This window comes from Procambarus clarkii, chromosome 6 (genome assembly GCF_040958095.1).
Source record: "Procambarus clarkii isolate CNS0578487 chromosome 6, FALCON_Pclarkii_2.0, whole genome shotgun sequence".
Taxonomy (NCBI): Eukaryota; Metazoa; Arthropoda; class Malacostraca; order Decapoda; family Cambaridae; genus Procambarus; species Procambarus clarkii.
Window position 1 is genome coordinate 41012608 of NC_091155.1, and position 18511 is coordinate 41031118.

Consider the following 18511-nt stretch of genomic DNA (forward strand, 5'->3'; position numbering starts at 1 on the left):
CCAGGCAGGAAGTAGATACAGGGAGTTAAGCATACTTGCCACCAAAGGGTCAGTGAGTACATGGCTGGTGCCCGCGTGGGACAGAGAGGAGGCTAGCGTCTGACCTCTGGGGTCAACCGGCGCGATGGCAAATAACAGCTATGACGTGTTCATGACGTCACTCCTCCTACTGCTCATCGAACGAGCTAATATGATTGGTTCCCGCCCATTTGCTGCAATGCTATTGGTCAAATTGTAACTCTTTTGTGCTGGGTGCCACGAGATGCCGGCAGCCCTTGAAAAATCATTCTTGTGAGGGATCTCTTGCAAAGTGGACGTGTTCTGTTCTGTCTACCGGCCAATAGACTGAACACCGTCTATTCCTCACCGTCAAGTTAACTCAGCGTCTGGAAAATATATCACACTCACCCAGAATCACGAGTGTGAATATATGGTTCAGAAGCCTAAAGTGACAAATCTCCAGAGCGAAACAGACTGGTATGAGGTAACCCCTGGTGACAAAGATCGTTGTGAGTGACTTCGAGCGAACTAAGGCAGTGCCGCCGCCTAAGTAACCTGTGTGTGACTTTACCACAAGCGTACCTGCATGGTACCACAGCCGCCGCCACTTGTCCCGAGCGTGTACCCCAGTACCCCAGTACCTCAAGGCGCCCGCCGCCGCCGCCCTCACTACTACGTGACGTCACCACCTTACTCATCGCCAGGCAGACTGGTTCGAGGCTCACTCGGAAGAAATGACACCTGTCATCCAAGAGAAGAGAAACGCCTTGGCAGCCTACAAAGCCTGCCCAAGTCAGCACAACTTATAGATCCTTCAGGCCGTCCACTACAAAGTGCAGCAGAGCGCCAGGCGATGTGTCAACAACTACTGGCTCCAGCTCTGCTCCCAGATACAGACTGCAGCGGATACAGGCAATGTAAAGGGGATGTATGACGTCATCAAGCAGGCCCTTGGCCCAATCCAAAAGAAGACCGCCTGCCCTGAAACCTGACACTGGCGAGGTGATTCAGGACCAGACACTTCAGCTGAAGCGCTGGGTTGAGCACTACTCCGAGCTATACACCAGGAGAATGTGGTCACTGAAGACGCCCTGAGCGACATTGAGTGCCTGCCTGTGTTAATGGAGCTCGACAGCGAACTGACCCTCGAAGAACTCAGCAAGGCCCTAAACTCCCTTGCTTCTGGCAAAGCTCCTGGAAAAGACGGCATTCCTGCTGAGACCTTGAAGTGTTGTAGAAGAAACCTGCTCATGGAGCTGCATGAAATCCTCTACCTCTGCTGGGAAGAAGGAGAGGTGCCACAGGACATGAGGGACGCCAACATCGACATGCTGTACAAGAATAAAGATGACAGGGGCGTCTGCAACAATTACCGTGGCATCTCCCTCCTCAGTATTGTCGGAAAGCTGTTCGAGTAACATTGAAGAGGCTCCAAGTACTTGCAGAGAGAGTTTATCCAGAATCACAATGCAGATTCAGAGCTAACAGATCCACCATCGACATGGTCTTTTCCATCAGAAAACTGCAGGAGAAATGCAGGGAACAGAACCATGCAGCCACTGTACGTAGCCTTCATAGATCTGACGAAGGCTTTCGACCTCGTCAGCAGGGATGGCCTGTTCCAGATCCTCCCCCAAGATGCCCACCCAGGCTCCTCAGCATCATCAGATGCTTCCATGAGAACATGAAGGGCACCGTGGTCTTTGACGGTTTAACATCAGACACCTTCGACATCCGAAGTGGAGTAAAGCAGGGCTGCGTCCTGGCTGCAACTCTATCCGCGATTTTCTTCGCAGTTATGCTGCAGCACGCCTTCGGATCTGCCGTAGAAGGCATCTACCTCCGGACCAGGTCGGATGGAAAGTTCTTTAACCTTGCCAGGCTGAGAGCCAAGACAAAGATTTGGCTGAGGTCATGGTGTTATTGAACATAAAATGCATTCAAAAGGAATTACCGGAAAAATAGGCAGACGGATATACAATTTCCTGACCAACAGAACCCAATGTGTAATAGTCAACAAAATAAAATCCAGCCCATCAACCGTGAAGAGCTCAGTCCCCCAGGGCACTGTGCTTGCTCCAGTACTTTTTCTCATCCTCATATCAGACATAGACAAAAACACAACCTATAGCACTGTATCATCCTTTGCAGATGACACTAGGATCTTCATGAGAGTTGGCAACATAGAGGACACGGCAAACCTCCAGTCAGATGTAGATCTGGTCTTTCTATGGGCTACAGAAAATAATATGGTGTTTAACGAAGATAAGTTCCAGCTCATGCGCTATGGAAAAAATGAAAATATAAAAACGGAAACCACGTACAAAACTCAGGCAAATCATAACATAGAACGAAAAGGCAATGTAAAGGATCTGGGTGTACTCATGTCGGAAGACCTTACCTTTAAAGAACACAATAAAGTAGCCGTCACAACTGCAAGAAAAATGACAGGTTGGATAACAAGAACTTTTCACACTAGAGATGCTATACCGATGATGATACTTTTCAAAATGCTTGTGCTCTCTAGAGTGGAGTACTGCTGCACAATGACAACCCCTTTCAAAACTGGAGAAATTGCTGACCTGGAGAGCATGCAGAGATCCTTTACTGCTAGAATCCACTCAGTAAAACATCTAAACTATTGGGACTGACTAAAGAGCCTAAATCTGTACTCCCTTGAGCGCAGGCGGGAGAGATACATAATAATTTACACGTGGAAAATATTAGAGGGGCTGGTCCCAAACCTGCACACAGAAATAACATCACGTGAGACCAGAAGATATGGCAGGATGTGCAGAATACCCCCGTTGAAAAGCAGAGGTGCAACAGGTACTCTGAGAGAGAACTCTGTCAACATCAGAGGCCCGAGACTGTTCAACACGCTTCCACTACACATAAGGGGCATAACTGGCAATCCCCTCACAGTGTTCAAGAGAGAACTGGATAAGCACCTCCAAAGGATACCTGATCAACCAGGCTGTGACTCATACGTCAGGCTGCGAACAGCCACGTCCAACAGCCTGGTTGATCAGTCCGGCAACCAGGAGGCCTGGTCGACGACCGGGCCACGGGGGCGCTAGGCCCTGGAAGCACCTCAAGGTAACCTCAAGGTAAGGAGGTGTCTGCGAGACTTCCTTTTGCTAGCGATGCAGCAGTCACTGCCCACTCAGCCGAAGACCTCCAACGGCTCATGACCCGTTTCAGCGAAGCCTGTCAGGCTTTTGGACTTACCATCAACCTGAGGAAAACGTAGGTCATGGGACAAGGAGTGGACTCCCCACCTGACATCGGCATCTCTGATTAGAAACTGGAAGTTGCTCACGACTTCATGTACCTGGTGTGCTCCACAATAGACTCCCTCACACTCGACACGGAGCTAAACAAAAGCATCAGTAAGTCATCTACAACCATGTCGAGACTGACAAGAGAGTGTGGACCAACAGTAGGATGACTGAGTATAAAAAGATCCAGGTTTACAGAGCCTGTGTCCTGAGCACTCTCCTTTATGGCAGTGAGTCTTAGACAGTCCGCGCCCGTCAGGAAAGACATCTGAATGCCTACCACATGCGCTGCCTTAGACACATCTTGGACATCACCTGGCAGGACAAGGTGACAAACAACAACGTCTTGGGGAGAGCAAGAATCACCAGCATGTACACAATGCTAAAACAGAGACGAATGTGCTGGCTCGGGCATGTTGAGCGAATGGGCGACAGCAGGATCCCCAAGGATCTCTTGAACGGAGAGCTGACGCAGGGAAAGCGTCCAACAGGCAAACCCCAGTTACGGTACAAAGACGTATGGAAGAACGACCTGAAAGCCATGGACGTCGATCTTGCTACGTGGGAAACACTGGCCGCAGACCGATCAGCCTGGAGGCAGTCTGTTCAGAGAGGTCTCTCCAAGTTCGAGGAGTCACTTGCCAAGAAATCGGAGGAAAAGAGACAGAGAAAGATAGCCGATAGCCAGGAAGACAGACCAGAATCAGACTTCGTTTGTGCTCAGTGTGGGATGGACTGCCACTCTCGGATTGGCCTCATCAGTCACACCAGACGCTGCACCAGGATTGACAACCAGGGCACAACTCCATAGTCTCCCGAGACTGAAGGATGCTTACTACTAACCAAATTATGTAATAGATCAACAGTTTAATTTTGGTGTGACCCAATGTAATTATACAAACCCCCACAAAATGTGTGAGGGGCAAGTTTGCTAGTTAGATAAGCATAAATTCATAGTCCTCATTAAATAATAATAAATCAAATACAGCTCATTTATAATAAATAAATATATTCCGAACAGTAGACTTCCCCCACAATTATCGCCATTATTTTAAAAAGTCTTCAAAAATTATTTCTAACGCAAAGGAGAATCAGTTTCAATATACAAAATATATTCAATCAACAGAGGAAAAATGCCGAAAAAGAGACAAAAAATAATGGAAAGCTGAAATTTTATTTGTAATTATTTTATTTATCTATATATACAAGAGTTCTTTCATTCTTGTGCACTCAGTTTTATCATCGTAATAGAGAACATTCTTGTGCACTCAGTTCTATCATCGTAATAGAGAACATTCTTGTGCACTCAGTTTTATCATCGTAATAGAGAACATTCTTGTGCACTCAGTTCTATCATCGTAATAGAGAACATTCTTGTACACTCAGTTCTATCATCGTAATAGAGAACATTCTTGTACACTCAGTTCTATCATCGTAATAGAGAACATTCTTGTACACTCAGTTTTATCATCGTAATAGAGAACATTCTTGTACACTCAGTTTTATCATCGTAATAGAGAACATTCTTGTACACTCAGTTCTATCATCGTAATAGAGAACATTCTTGTACACTCAGTTCTATCATCGTAATAGAGAACATTCTTGTACACTCAGTTTTATCATCGTAATAGAGAACATTCTTGTACACTCAGTTTTATCATCGTAATAGAGAACATTCTTGTACACTCAGTTCTATCATCGTAATAGAGAACATTCTTGTACACTCAGTTCTATCATCGTAATAGAGAACATTCTTGTACACTCAGTTTTATCATCGTAATAGAGAACATTCTTGTACACTCAGTTTTATCATCGTAATAGAGAACATTCTTGTACACTCAGTTTTATCATCGTAATAGAGAACATTCTTGTACACTCAGTTTTATCATCGTAATAGAGAACATTCTTGTACACTCAGTTCTATCATCGTAATAGAGAACATTCTTGTACACTCAGTTCTATCATCGTAATAGAGAACAAAATAACCGATCAATTTTGCACCATTCAGCTGCCCCAGACATCTTAAGTATAAACAATACTATCAATTTATATTGTACTTATTATGTTGACCTCGAATTTTACTACAATATACATCTTAATACTTTTAATTTTATTAGTAAGATTAAAGACCTGAAACGCAATGCGTGTTTGTGGCTTTGCAAAAATATAAGAACACCAATGTTCTTATATTTAAGAACATTCAGCTGGGTGGACAGCGCTGCGGATTCGTAGTCCTGAGGTTCCGGGTTCGATCCCCAGTGGAGGCGGAGACAAATGGGCAAAATGTTTCTCTCACCCTCATGCCCCTGTTACCTAGCAGTAAATAGGTACCTGGGAGTTAGACAGCTGCTACGGGCTGCTTCCTGGGGGTGTAACAAAAAGGAGGCCTGGTCGAGGACCGGGCCGCTAAGCCCCGATATCATCTCAAGATAACCAAGATATTATGTGCTCTCACAGCCCAATGTATCTTCTTGTATATAAATAAATAAATAATAAAATAAATAATAATAAGTTATGGTAATCTTCTGTTAACAAACATAAAGTTATATAAAATCTAATACATTTTAGTTATATGATAAATGATATTAATAACGTACGGGATGGAGTCGAGGCGAGTACCGGTAGCAGGTGTTGAGAGGACCATCACAGGTGTTGACCGGTGCATCTGTGCAAGCTGCTGCCCCGGCCGGAACACGCTACTGGTCTGACGCAACACTCTACCCTGCGCCATGGCTCCTCGTAGATGTAGAAAGGTCGCCATCTTCCCTTCACTCGTTATCTGTTGATGTAAATGGGTTTAACCTCAACATTGTCAACAACATGACAGAGGTCACCAAGAGGTGTGTACCTGAGCACTCACCAAGAGGAGTGTACCTGAGCACTCACCAAGAGGTGTGTACCTGAGCACTCACCAAGAGGAGTGTACCTGAGCACTCACCAAGAGGAGTGTACCTGAGCACTCACCAAGAGGTGTGTACCTGAGCACTCACCAAGAGGTGTGTACCTGAGCACTCACCAAGAGGTGTGTACCTGAGCACTCACCAAGAGGAGTGTACCTGAGCACTCACCAAGAGGTGTGTACCTGAGCACTCACCAAGAGGTGTGTACCTGAGCACTCACCAAGAGGAGTGTACCTGAGCACTCACCAAGAGGTGTGTACCTGAGCACTCACCAAGAGGAGTGTACCTGAGCACTCACCAAGAGGTGTGTACCTGAGCACTCACCAAGAGGAGTGTACCTGAGCACTCACCAAGAGGAGTGTACCTGAGCACTCACCAAGAGGAGTGTACCTGAGCACTCACCAAGAGGTGTGTACCTGAGCACTCACCAAGAGGTGTGTACCTGAGCACTCACCAAGAGGTGTGTACCTGAGCACTCACGAAGAGGTGTGTACCTGAGCACTCACCAAGAGGTGTGTTTCCTGAGCACTCACCAAGAGGTGTGTACCTGAGCACTCACCAAGAGGTGTGCACCTGAGCACTCACCAAGAGGTGTGCACCTGAGCACTCACCAAGAGGTGTGTACCTGAGCGCTCACCAAGAGGTGTGTACCTGAGCACTCACCAAGAGGTGTGTACCTGAGCACTCACCAAGAGGTGTGTACCTGAGCACTCACCAAGAGGTGTGTTTCCTGAGCACTCACCAAGAGGTGTGCACCTGAGCACTCACCAAGAGGTGTGTACCTGAGCGCTCACCAAGAGGTGTGTACCTGAGCACTCACCAAGAGGTGTGTACCTGAGCACTCACCAAGAGGTGTGTTTCCTGAGCACTCACCAAGAGGTGTGTACCTGAGCACTCACCAAGAGGTGTGTACCTGAGCACTCACCAAGAGGTGTGTACCTGAGCGCTCACCAAGAGGTGTGTACCTGAGCACTCACCAAGAGGTGTGTACCTGAGCACTCACCAAGAGGTGTGTTTCCTGAGCACTCACCAAGAGGAGTGTACCTGAGCACTCACCAAGAGGTGTGTACCTGAGCACTCACTAAGAGGTGTGTACCTGAGCACTCACTAAGAGGAGTGTTTTTGCAATTGAGCCCTATGGAAATTCTCTAGCATCCGGTCTGCAGTGATGCCAAAACCGTTCAGCAGCGCTGTTGTCAATGCCTCGTAATCTCCGCGCTGGTGCGGACTCAGACTGTGGTAGATAGTTAGTGCCCTACCCTTTAACAACGCACCAAGAGCGAGTGCCCAGTTTCATCTTGCCCACCCGCAATCAGCGGCGTGTCCTTCGAAACCCTTGAGTCGCCCTTCTCATCAAAATTAGCTAGTGGGGGTAGTTTGACAGTCTTACCTTGTTCAACGTTAGTCTCTGTTGAACGACCATTTGTCTGGTGATCCTGCCTCGCTTCCGACTGCATGAAAGTTATGCGTTCAGTACTATCTCTGTTCTGCTGATCAGCCTAGAGTCTGATAGCTTGCTCTGCTACTTTATTCCTTTCGAATCCCAACCTCCCAAACCTGGTCACGGTATTCCTCTAAGGTGAATAATTGCGAGCCTGTAATACCTACTCCTTGAGCTGGCGTCGTCAACAAGGACCTTTTGGGCAGAGATTCTCCACCGTGGAATCGCCCCAAGGGAGTATTTAAAGGACTTGATTCCCACGCGACCGCAGTTACAGTCCCGCTCCTGTGCCAGGTAAGTCCACTACGGGCTCACCATAGCCCGTGCTACTTTGGAACTTTTGTTTTAAGTAGCTGAATCTTAAACAACAACAACCGCACGACTCCATTTTCTCTTACAGCTTGCGTGATTCTAGTGACATCATTCTCAGTGACGTCACCCACAGGGATCTCTACCAACAAGTTATCTCTCACCGGGGTCTCACCACCAATAGTGTCACCCAGTATGATGAGATTCGCGCACGTCACCTCAGTACTGTTCTGCATGTGTGCTTGTTGCATCACCTCTTCCACGGCCCTCAGGTGCTGCTCCACTCGTTCCTTACACTCTTGCTCAGTAAGAGTGTCGTAGTCGTCAAGTCTATGAGCGGTCAAGCGTGGTGAAGATGCAGGTGGCGCTGTTTGAACTCTCCCCACACAGACATTCTAGTGGTGTGTGTGTGTGTACCTAACAGTGTGTTAAACATCCTCTCAATACTGCTCCTCAACTTTTAAATTTTCAGGGAAAATTTAAGTGCAAAACTTTACTCTACAACCTAGCTCCTGGGCTCCAATTAAGCCTTTCACGTTGGACACCAGATGTGTGGTTTTCTATTTTGCTTTCCCGACTGCAATGCTTGCAACGTCACCACTGAACATATAACAGACACTTCACGGAGCTGTCAGCAACGTCACCACTGAACATATGACAGACACTTCACGGAGCTCTCAGCAACGTCACCACTGAACATATGACAGACACTTCACGGAGCTCTCAGCAACGTCACCACTGAACATATAACAGACACTTCACGGAGCTCTCAGCAACGTCACCACTGAACATATGACAGACACTTCACGGAGCTCTCAGCAACGTCACCACTGAACATATGACAGACACTTCACGGAGCTCTCAGCAACGTCACCACTGAACATATGACAGACACTTCACGGAGCTCTCAGCAACGTCACCACTGAACATATAACAGACACTTCACGGAGCTCTCAGCGACGTCACCACTGAACATATGACAGACACTTCACGGAGCTCTCAGCAACGTCACCACTGAACATATGACAGACACTTCACGGAGCTCTCAGCAACGTCACCACTGAACATATGACAGACACTTCACGGAGCTCTCAGCAACGTCACCACTGAACATATGACAGACACTTCACGGAGCTCTCAGCAACGTCACCACTGAACATATGACAGACACTTCACGGAGCTCTCAGCAACGTCACCACTGAACATATGACAGACACTTCACGGAGCTCTCAGCAACGTCACCACTGAACATATGACAGACACTTCACGGAGCTGTCAGAATCCAGCAGAGAAAATACGAGAGCAACCGTACAGGGCCTGGGAGCAAGGTCGAGTCCTTGAGGGTCTCTTCTCAGACCAGCCTCGCCTGGTCCTGGTCCACGTTGGTCGTGGGAATCTCCTCGATGATTGCAACACTTTAAAGGACTCCTAGGGTCCTCATCACATTTATAGATTTGTGAATAATAGAAAACTCGGTGTTGAAGACACCTGGAGCTGAAGGCTTAAGTAATAGTTGGCAGTATTCAGAAGTGGTTCAACGGAAACACCACATAATGCAGTAGTTTATTTATAAACTTAACTACTAATACAATGGGTGCTTGATTTACTTTAGATTGGCGTCAGAAAGGCTTTGGCCACATTAGAGAGACTCTTGACGTCTCACTAATCGATTCTGATTCACTCGTTGACAACCATCTAACGACAGCCAATCAACCACAATTGATAGCCAATCATTAACATGGCAAACCTAACTGACGGTGAGCAAAGGGTCACAGGAGTTCCAACAGGATACTCGGGTAATGATGATGCACAATAAATCAACAATGGCACTGTCAATAGGACAGGCAATAATCATGCACAATAATTATGTCACACAAGAACTAAATGTGTGGTGTATGTGAAGCTCACATTCACAGACGAGTGTAATGTCGTGATACCACACAGATAAACATGAATACACCGTCGGGTGTCTCGGTCTCCACCTGTACTTGTGTCAGGTAGAAGAAGGTGAGAACTGTGGTTGACCACTCAGATCAACACACATACAGGCACAATAATAAAGAAACAAGATCTTGAACTTACAGGTAGGCTACCTCTCCCATTCACTCACTCACTCATGCACATTTATACAAGACCTCATAGGTGGCCTGACAGCTGGTTTCGCTTGTTACGACGTAAGAACACTGATGACAAGTTTTCCCAACACGACAGTACTTGACACGGAGGGTAGGGGGGCGTGTTGTATGTCAACAGACACACACACACCCTTAATGGCACTGGCGGTGAGTAAGGTGGTGACGGGCAGTGACGTAATGTAGTACAGTGAGGCAGGGCGAGTGGCGGCTTGGAGGCCGCCACACGCTGTAGACCGAGTGACAGTGGCAGCGGCTAAATTATTACACCATGCAGGTGCCTGTATATTAGTTCACACAAAGTATTTAGGCAGCGGCACTTCTTTAATTCACTCTAGGTCACTTACAGACGATCTCAATTTGTCACCAAGGGTTACCTGATAACAGTCTGTTTTGCTCTGGTGATTTACAAACTTTGTCACTCTAGAGGATTTTTTAAACAATATAGTCATGGCCGCGTTTCCCAATGAATGCTGGTATATCGAGCAGAATGCAGAGTATAACTTGATGGTGAGGAATAGACGGTGTGTTCTGTCTATTGGCCGATAGACAGAAAGACACGTCAAGCACTTACAGAGTTCCTTTATGAGAATAATCTTGCAAAGGCTTGCAAGCTCCCTTGGGGCACAAGAACCAGGTTTACCAGTAATCAATGGCGTTGCAGCGAAGGTGCCGGAACCAATGAGATTGATCGCTTACATGATCGGTAAAAGAGTGACGTCATGACCACGTTACGACTACATCGCTGTTGTTTTCATTGCACCGGTTGAGATTGACTCCAGAGGTCAGATCTTATCTGTCGCCTCACTGGCGTCCCCTCTCACCCACGCTGCACCTCAAGCTCTGTACTCCCTGACTCTATGGCATGAATGCTTAATTCCTCTTTTTCTAATATCCCCTTGGGAATACGGCGGCCTCCGTGTTATAAAAGTATTCCTGGTTGTGCTATAACAAGCTAAGCTTGTTATAGAAGTTATAGAATCCCAGACCACATGGTTGTACACAAGCTTGGAGTGAGAGGGTAGTCTGACCTGGTTAGGAGCGGATAGGTCATCTTCCCAGATATTAAGGGATTAGCGAGGTTAGAAAACAAAATGGCTGTTTTCTCTGTATTAACTGAACAGTGATGAATAACTCAATAAATACAGTAATAACCAATCTAGTTTAAGTACGTATGTTAGGTTAGCATGAATGTAGAATGAAGATCAAGGCTCGTTTGCAATCAAAGAGACAGTGACGTCAGTTAGAGAGGGCACTAGTTCATCCGGCGGCGTCTCTGACCTACCCTGGGTCAAGGGTCATGATACTGGCATACCACAACTTCCTGTATTGTTAATTCATCGGGGGGGGGGGTAGAAATAGCCTAAGCTACTCTATCTCTTTGAGATGTATTTCTTTCTTATCTCAATATACATACTTGAACTTGTTAATTCATAAATTATAAATTGAGGTCACTATTCAATATTGTAATTGGAAATAGCCTGGTCCAAGATGCCTATAGAATTACCATCAGGTGCAATAGGAATTCAACCATCTGGGTGACGCGTAAATAAAATTAGTTTGTTCAGTTAGCCCTGCTTAGTAATTTAATAGTCAGAGAAGCTGGCGGTGTAATATTAGCTACCTTCAGTCTGGAAGATAGAGAAGAGAGTCAGTGTGGAGTGGGCAGCAGCTGGGAGACGAACATCAACCCCCAAGAAGCCAGACTAACATCAGGCTGGATTTAGAATATTACGGTAACGTGCTTAAGAGTTGGTACAGTTAATTCTCAATCATTGTCTTTAAGTTAGGTATATATTCAGTTTAGGGAGTGGCTCTGTTTATTTCCATTTGGTATTCTTGATTTATTAAATCTTGTTAAGTAATTCTAGTTCTGTCTTTTGAGTTCACCTTTCAGAATATATGATTGTCTTTGCAGCGGAATCCACGAGCCGGGTTTATTTATTTATTTATTTATTTATTTATTTATTTATTTATTTATTTATTTATTTATTTATTTATATACAAGAAGGTACATTGGGTTTGTGAGAATACATAGCATGGTACAGTATTTACAATCTTGTAAAGCCACTAGTACGCGCAGCGTTTCGGACAGATCCTTAATCTAACAGATAATTTTAAGTAGGTAAATTCTATCAGAATTAATAAAATGATAACAAATACATTGCAAGAAAAAAAATGATATGAGAGAGATTAGTAAGTATATTAAAGCACATTGGTATATTAAAGCTCTGATTGATTACATTGACAGCTTGATTGCTAATTAAAACAAGATTAACAGACACCATACAGCAGATTGACAGTACATATAAGAAGACAGCAATGATCGCAATGATAAAGATGTTCAGATTGGGTACATAAAGATTGGGAGATTGGGTAGCAATAGATCCAGTGCAGATTTAAATCAAAAGGTAAAAAACTATGAAGATGAAATTAGGTACTTTTTAGTATTGTTTTTGAATGATGCAAAAGTTGGACAGCTTTTTAATTCAATAGGGAGTGAGTTCCATAAACTGGGTCCCTTTATTTGCATAGAGTGTTTACACAAATTAAGTTTGACTCTGGGGATATCAAAGAGATATTTATTTCTGGTGTGGTGATAATGGGTCCTATTACATCTGTCCAGGGAGAGTTTCAGAGCAGGATTTGCATTTAAGAACAGGGTTTTGTAAATGTAGTTGACACAGGAGAATTTGTGGAGTGAGATTATGTTGAGCATGTTAAGGGAGTTAAACAAGGGGGCTGAGTGTTGTCTGAAAGCAGAATTTGTTATTATTCTGACAGCAGATTTTTGCTGGGTGATGATGGACTTGAGGTGGTTTGCAGTGGTTGAACCCCATGCACAGATACCATAATTAAGATAGGGATAGATTAGTGCATAATATAGAGAGATGAGAGCAGAGTTAGGAACATAATATCTGATTTTGGAGAGTATACCAACTGTTTTAGAGACTTTCTTAGTTATGTGTTGTATGTGGGTACTGAAGTTGAGTCTCTTGTCTAGGAATAGGCCAAGAAACTTTCCATCATTTTTATTGCTAATGTTTACATTGTCTATCTGAAGCTGAATTGCATTTGTGGTTCCAAATAAGATGTAGTAGGTCTTTTCTATGTTAAGTGTTAGTTTGTTGGTTGACATCCATAAGTGGACTTTTTATAGTGCATTATTAACATTATTTAGTGTATGTGGGTTGGGGTTAGAGTAGATGAGGGTAGTATCATCAGCAAACAAAATAGGTTTCAGAATGTTAGAGACATTAGGCAGATCATTGATATAAATAAGAAATAAGAGAGGTCCCAAAATGCTGCCCTGTGGCACTCCAACGGTTATTGGTAGAGTGGGAGAGGTTATATTATTGATGGCTACACATTGGTGTCTATCACTAAGATGGGATTTGATATAGTCCAGTGTATGGCCTCGAATTCCATAATGATGGAGTTTACGTAAGAGGTAATTGTGATTAACAGTATCAAAGACCTTTCTCAGGTCAATGAAGAGTCCAATCGGAAACTCATTTTTGTCAAGGGCTGACAAGGGCTTTTGTCCAATTCGCCACGCACATAATGCAAAACCCCCCCTGTGTCTGACAAAACCGAACTGTCCAGCCGATGAAGATCTGCCAATAAGACAGAGGCATGACCTACCCATTCCCTCTGTAGTAAAAACTGCGAGAGCTTCTCACCACACAACCGTTCCTCCACACATGCCCGCACACATACCCCCTCAGCCCACAAATTAGATCCTTACACACCGAGATCTCCCGAAACCTATCTAAACCCTGATTGAGCAACCCATACAGGCGAAACAACCGTGCCTACAAGACCTGCAACAGACCAAACCTCCCCGCCGCCTCCCGCTTCGCCAACCCCCGAAAAAACGACCGACATTCCACCTTAGCCCACTCCCACCACTCCAGAACCGAGGGAAACGCCCCCTTCACAGCAGCCAAGACGGCCCACCAGGCCCTGAGCTAGGCACATACAACCGGGCACTTCAGCAACCCACAATTCAGCTTCCACCAGCCACGACCAACCCGCACCTGGCTGCGAATCCCCACCTGCAACACCACCATGCAATGGTCCGAGAACCCCACCGGAACCATCCGCAACGAAAAAAACGACCCACCCCCAGTAGGCACGTAAAAACAATCAAAGCGAGAACAAGCCCCACAGGAGACAAAGGTGTACTCCAAAGGACCTCCTTTCAACACGGTCGCATCCCGAAACCTGCAACTCTTCAAGGTAGCAGTCAAAGCCGGCAAAATATTTGCTGGATGAAGACTATTGCTATCCCGCGCCAATGTAATACAATTAAAATCTCCCCCAAAAATCACCTCCCTCGAATTGTGCTGCAAACAATGCAGCACGTCACGGGAAAAGAATGTCTCCCGGTCCCGCCTCTGCGTTGCCCCAGATGGTGCGTACACGTTCAAGAGAGAGACCTCTGACCCCAAAAAGGTGACCCGAACCAACAGCACCCGACCACCCTTGTCCATCTCCGTGTGAAGTACGGAAATAGGGGCCCGCTTAGAAAGCAGGATCAACGTACCCCCACGCAAACCACGCGAGGGATTTAATACCACCATAAACCCATCAGCCAACACATGTAACAACCCCACCTGCACATTGTGGTCCTGCACAAAAGCCACATCCACCCTACACTCACGCAGCATCGACACAAGTCCCAATTGCACAGCCACTGAACGCAAACCATTCACATTCTGTGAAGCACACGTTAATTTAGGATCCATTGGGAAACATAAAACCCTATCTAACCACAAGACAGTCAGACCAGTCCGGCTAATACCCCACGCAGGGAAGTAGCAGCAACTGCCACTGGGACCCCAGGCATCGGAGACGCACTCCCCACAAGGGGGGGAAAACCAGAGTCCTTTCGCAACTTCACCACAAGGCTGCGATCATCATCGCCACAGTCCCCCTGATCCACCACCTCCCACTTTGGGCTCCGTGCCCCAGGCATCCCACACACGAGACCACCAGGAGGGTCCACAACACACCCTCCACCCCCCGGCACCGACGGAGCCACTACTGACACCGCCACACCCTCACCATCACATACACTCGCATCAGGCTCCAACCTCCACACCGAAGGCCTCCGGTTCCTGGAGCGACTACTCCTGACCGTCTTCCGGCGCTTGGTCTGAAAGCCAGGTTAAGGGCTCCACACCAAGGGCAGAGGCACACACCATTCCAGACGCACCAAAATCTGGCGTGACATTATTCACCGGTGATAAAACAGGGTCACGTCCTACCGAAGCATCAACTTCTATGGCGACGGCAACCGGAGGAGAATACACCTCCACATGCGTGACCACCGCATTACCGCCCACACCAGGGGGGCCCACAGACACCGGACCCGGCACCGGCACATCAGCACCGGTGGGGCGCACCACACCCATAACGCCATTATCACCGGCAGGGGAGGCGGAGGGGGGTTCAACCTGGCAGGATCATCCACCAGATTCACAAGGCCATGTAGAGGCGGAAATCCTCTTGCCAGAAGACAGACCAACCAGACGGTGCCATTACGGCAACTTGCAGCCTGGTGTTCAGCCATACCACACTGAAAACATGTGCGCTCCTGTCCTGCATAAAAACATTGTACTTTGAACCCAAGTAGCACCATGCACGACGGGATCCCCTTCCTCAGCATCATGGTAATCGTGTGGGTACCAACCAGGACGCCACAGAGACTGCCAGACTTTACCACATTCGCCTGACAAGCGAGGACACTCCAATATCTCCCAAAGAACCGGCGGAGCAGGCTCTCCAGGAACTCAAATGGGAGCCCCTGTACCAATACAAATGTCACTGGAACGCATAAGTCCGTTACACAAGCTGTACCCGCCGCACCAGGCAAAGGTACAGTAAAACTCAGCAAACTTGTCCACCACATCCCAGTTCACTGCAGCGTCGTCAGTCAGCTTAACCAAGGCCCGACGGTCCCCAGCCAGCTGCACACCACACACATCTGCAGCATTAACACCCAGCACATCCAGTAGAGCTACCTCCAACAACGAGTAGTCCACCACACCAGAGAAAGCCAGCTCAATTGAGTGCACACGCGTCACAGGCGGCATAGGCTACGCTATCCCGCCGGCCCACCAGGCCAAAGCCCACACAAAACGCCACCAGCTGTGTGTACGCCAAACGTCCAGCCAAGACTGAGGAGCGAATGTAAACAGAACTGCTCGGACTCCTGGTTCAACGTTGAAGCTGAGTGGATGTCTGGACACCTCTGCCTGATCACGTCTTGTTTTCGCGTTTTGGCTTTGCTACTGCCGTTTGGCATCCCTTTTCAGGGGTCCGATTGTACGACGCCTGGCGCACATATCACCTTGGGTCACAGGATTGTTGTTAGATTTTTTTTTTGACGTGTACTGGCTGGTTCTCCCGGCAGGGTGACGGTGTTCGGGGGCCGGCTTGGCCAGGAGGTGCCGGGGGTTGGCGGGTCTTGATGGGCTCCTGGTGTGCCCTCAGTCGCGGTGGGCGGCCGGCTTTTGCTCTGCCAGAGGACACTGGATGACTTTTGCGTTTTGGTTGGGGGTAGAGTTTTGGTTTTGCTACCTGGTGTTTTCTGTGTGGAGTGGGGCCGGTGCTTGTCACCCTGAGGGACTCCTGGGGCTCCCCAAACATCTGCCTGAGTGTGCATTTATTATCCGTATGGCACATTAGTTTCTAGTGATTGGCGTCACTCGTTTTGTGATTTGGCTTGGCGTTCCACCTTTCCAGGCTTCGCGATTCACCCTTAACGAGTACGCCGAGGCGCATCCGATCCCACGATCGTCGTCGCCCCTAAATCAACAACAACAACAGAACTGCTCCGCACGGCTGCCAAACAACCAATCTCAACATCTACTAGTGACAACACGTGAGGACGTTTCGTCGCCATCCATAGCCACGAGGCCCATACCTGCATGGCTGTTTGCCAAGTGTCCCACTAGGACCCAAATTGAAGCCTACCAATCAGATAGGGCGACTGAGAACTCTAACTTCAGTAAATTACTCAACTAACACTTAGTATACATTTTCCTGTCAATCGATAGTTCTCGATTGATCGGCTACAATTAATAACTCCCAAACTTGTTTAGGGAAATAAATGACTTGTGGCAGAATTTAAAGTCATATAGTCCACTTAATTAAACATATATTCCGCTAAACTATCGTAACAAATGATACATATATTAATTATCCATTGTATATTAGATAGAATTCATTAAATTAATCAATTAATTAATAATTAAAATAAATAATAAAAGCCCACGAGTCAGAATTCCCCACAGCAGCTCCGACAGCTCACGAGCAGCAAGTAGCAGCCAACGACCCACAGCCAAAGCTAATGATACATGTTTTATGGGGGGTTTCTTACTAGTCTCCGCGGTGTAGTGGTAAGACACTCGCCTGGCGTTCCGCGAGCGCTATGTCATGGGTTCGTATCCTGGCCGGGGAGGATTTACTGGGCGCAATTCCTTAACTGTAGCCTCTGTTTAACGCAACAGTAAAATGTGTACTTGGATGAAAAAACGATTCTTCGCGGCGGGGATCGTATTCCAGGGACCTGCCCGAAACGCTACGCGTACTAGTGGCTGTACAAGAATGTAACAACTCTTGTATATATCTCAAAAAAAAAAAAAAAAAAAAAGATGGAGACACTGGGATGTGTTCTGAGCTTGTGAGAAGACCAGGTGTTGTCTGGCACTGTGGTTGGGTTCCTGGTGTGTGTGCTTTGTCCGAAGATTGGATCAGGTCTGCCTGTTCACCAACTGCCGGACAGCTCAGGTGTGGGAGAAGACTTACCTCTCCTCGTCCGATCAGCGAAGTTAAGCACCGTTAGGTTTGGTTAGTATTTGGATGGGTGACCACCTGGGAACACCAAATGCTGTTGGCAATATAAAGGGGAGTAGAAATAGCCTAAGCTACTCTATCCCTTTGAGATGTATTTCTTTCTTGTCTGAATAAACATACTTGAACTTACCTTTCACAGCCACGGACGACCGGGCAATAACTAACCGGGTAATGAACTCTCGTTCATATATGGATAGGAAAACCCAGTGATACACCTTTCTTATGATATGATATCTCACAATGCTCTTGCGAAGTAAACAGTTATCTCACACACAGCCTTGAGTTCAAGTGACATGAACTATGTACGCAGCGAAATTCTCTCGATGCACTAGGACCACCCACCATGCTCTAGGACCACCCACCATGCTCTAGGACCACCCACCATGCTCTAGGACCACCCACCATGCTCTAGGACCACCCACCATGCTCTAGGACCACCCACCATGCTCTAGGACCACCCACCATGCTCTAGGACCACCCACCATGCTCTAGGACCACCCACCATGCTCTAGGACCCCCCACCATGCTCTAGGACCCCCCACCATGCTCTAGGACCCCCCACCATGCTCTAGGACCACCCAC

General features: G+C 46.9%; 1 protein-coding gene across 2 annotated transcripts in view; it reads right to left on the minus strand.

Annotated features, from left to right (window-relative positions):
• LOC123754205 (uncharacterized) overlaps positions 1-18199 on the minus strand; it is a 34430-nt gene extending 16231 nt beyond the window's left edge. For both annotated transcript variants that reach the window (XR_011223571.1, XM_069308724.1), the window contains exons 1-2: positions 18060-18199; positions 5879-6060 (exon numbers count right to left, since the gene is read on the minus strand). Coding sequence is in view for 1 of the 2 variants with exons in the window: in XM_069308724.1 (XP_069164825.1) it covers positions 5879-6042 (164 nt within the window). In the remaining variant the exon portion in view is untranslated. The remainder of the gene's footprint in view (positions 1-5878; positions 6061-18059) is intronic.
• Between the last annotated feature and the right edge of the window lie 312 nt (positions 18200-18511).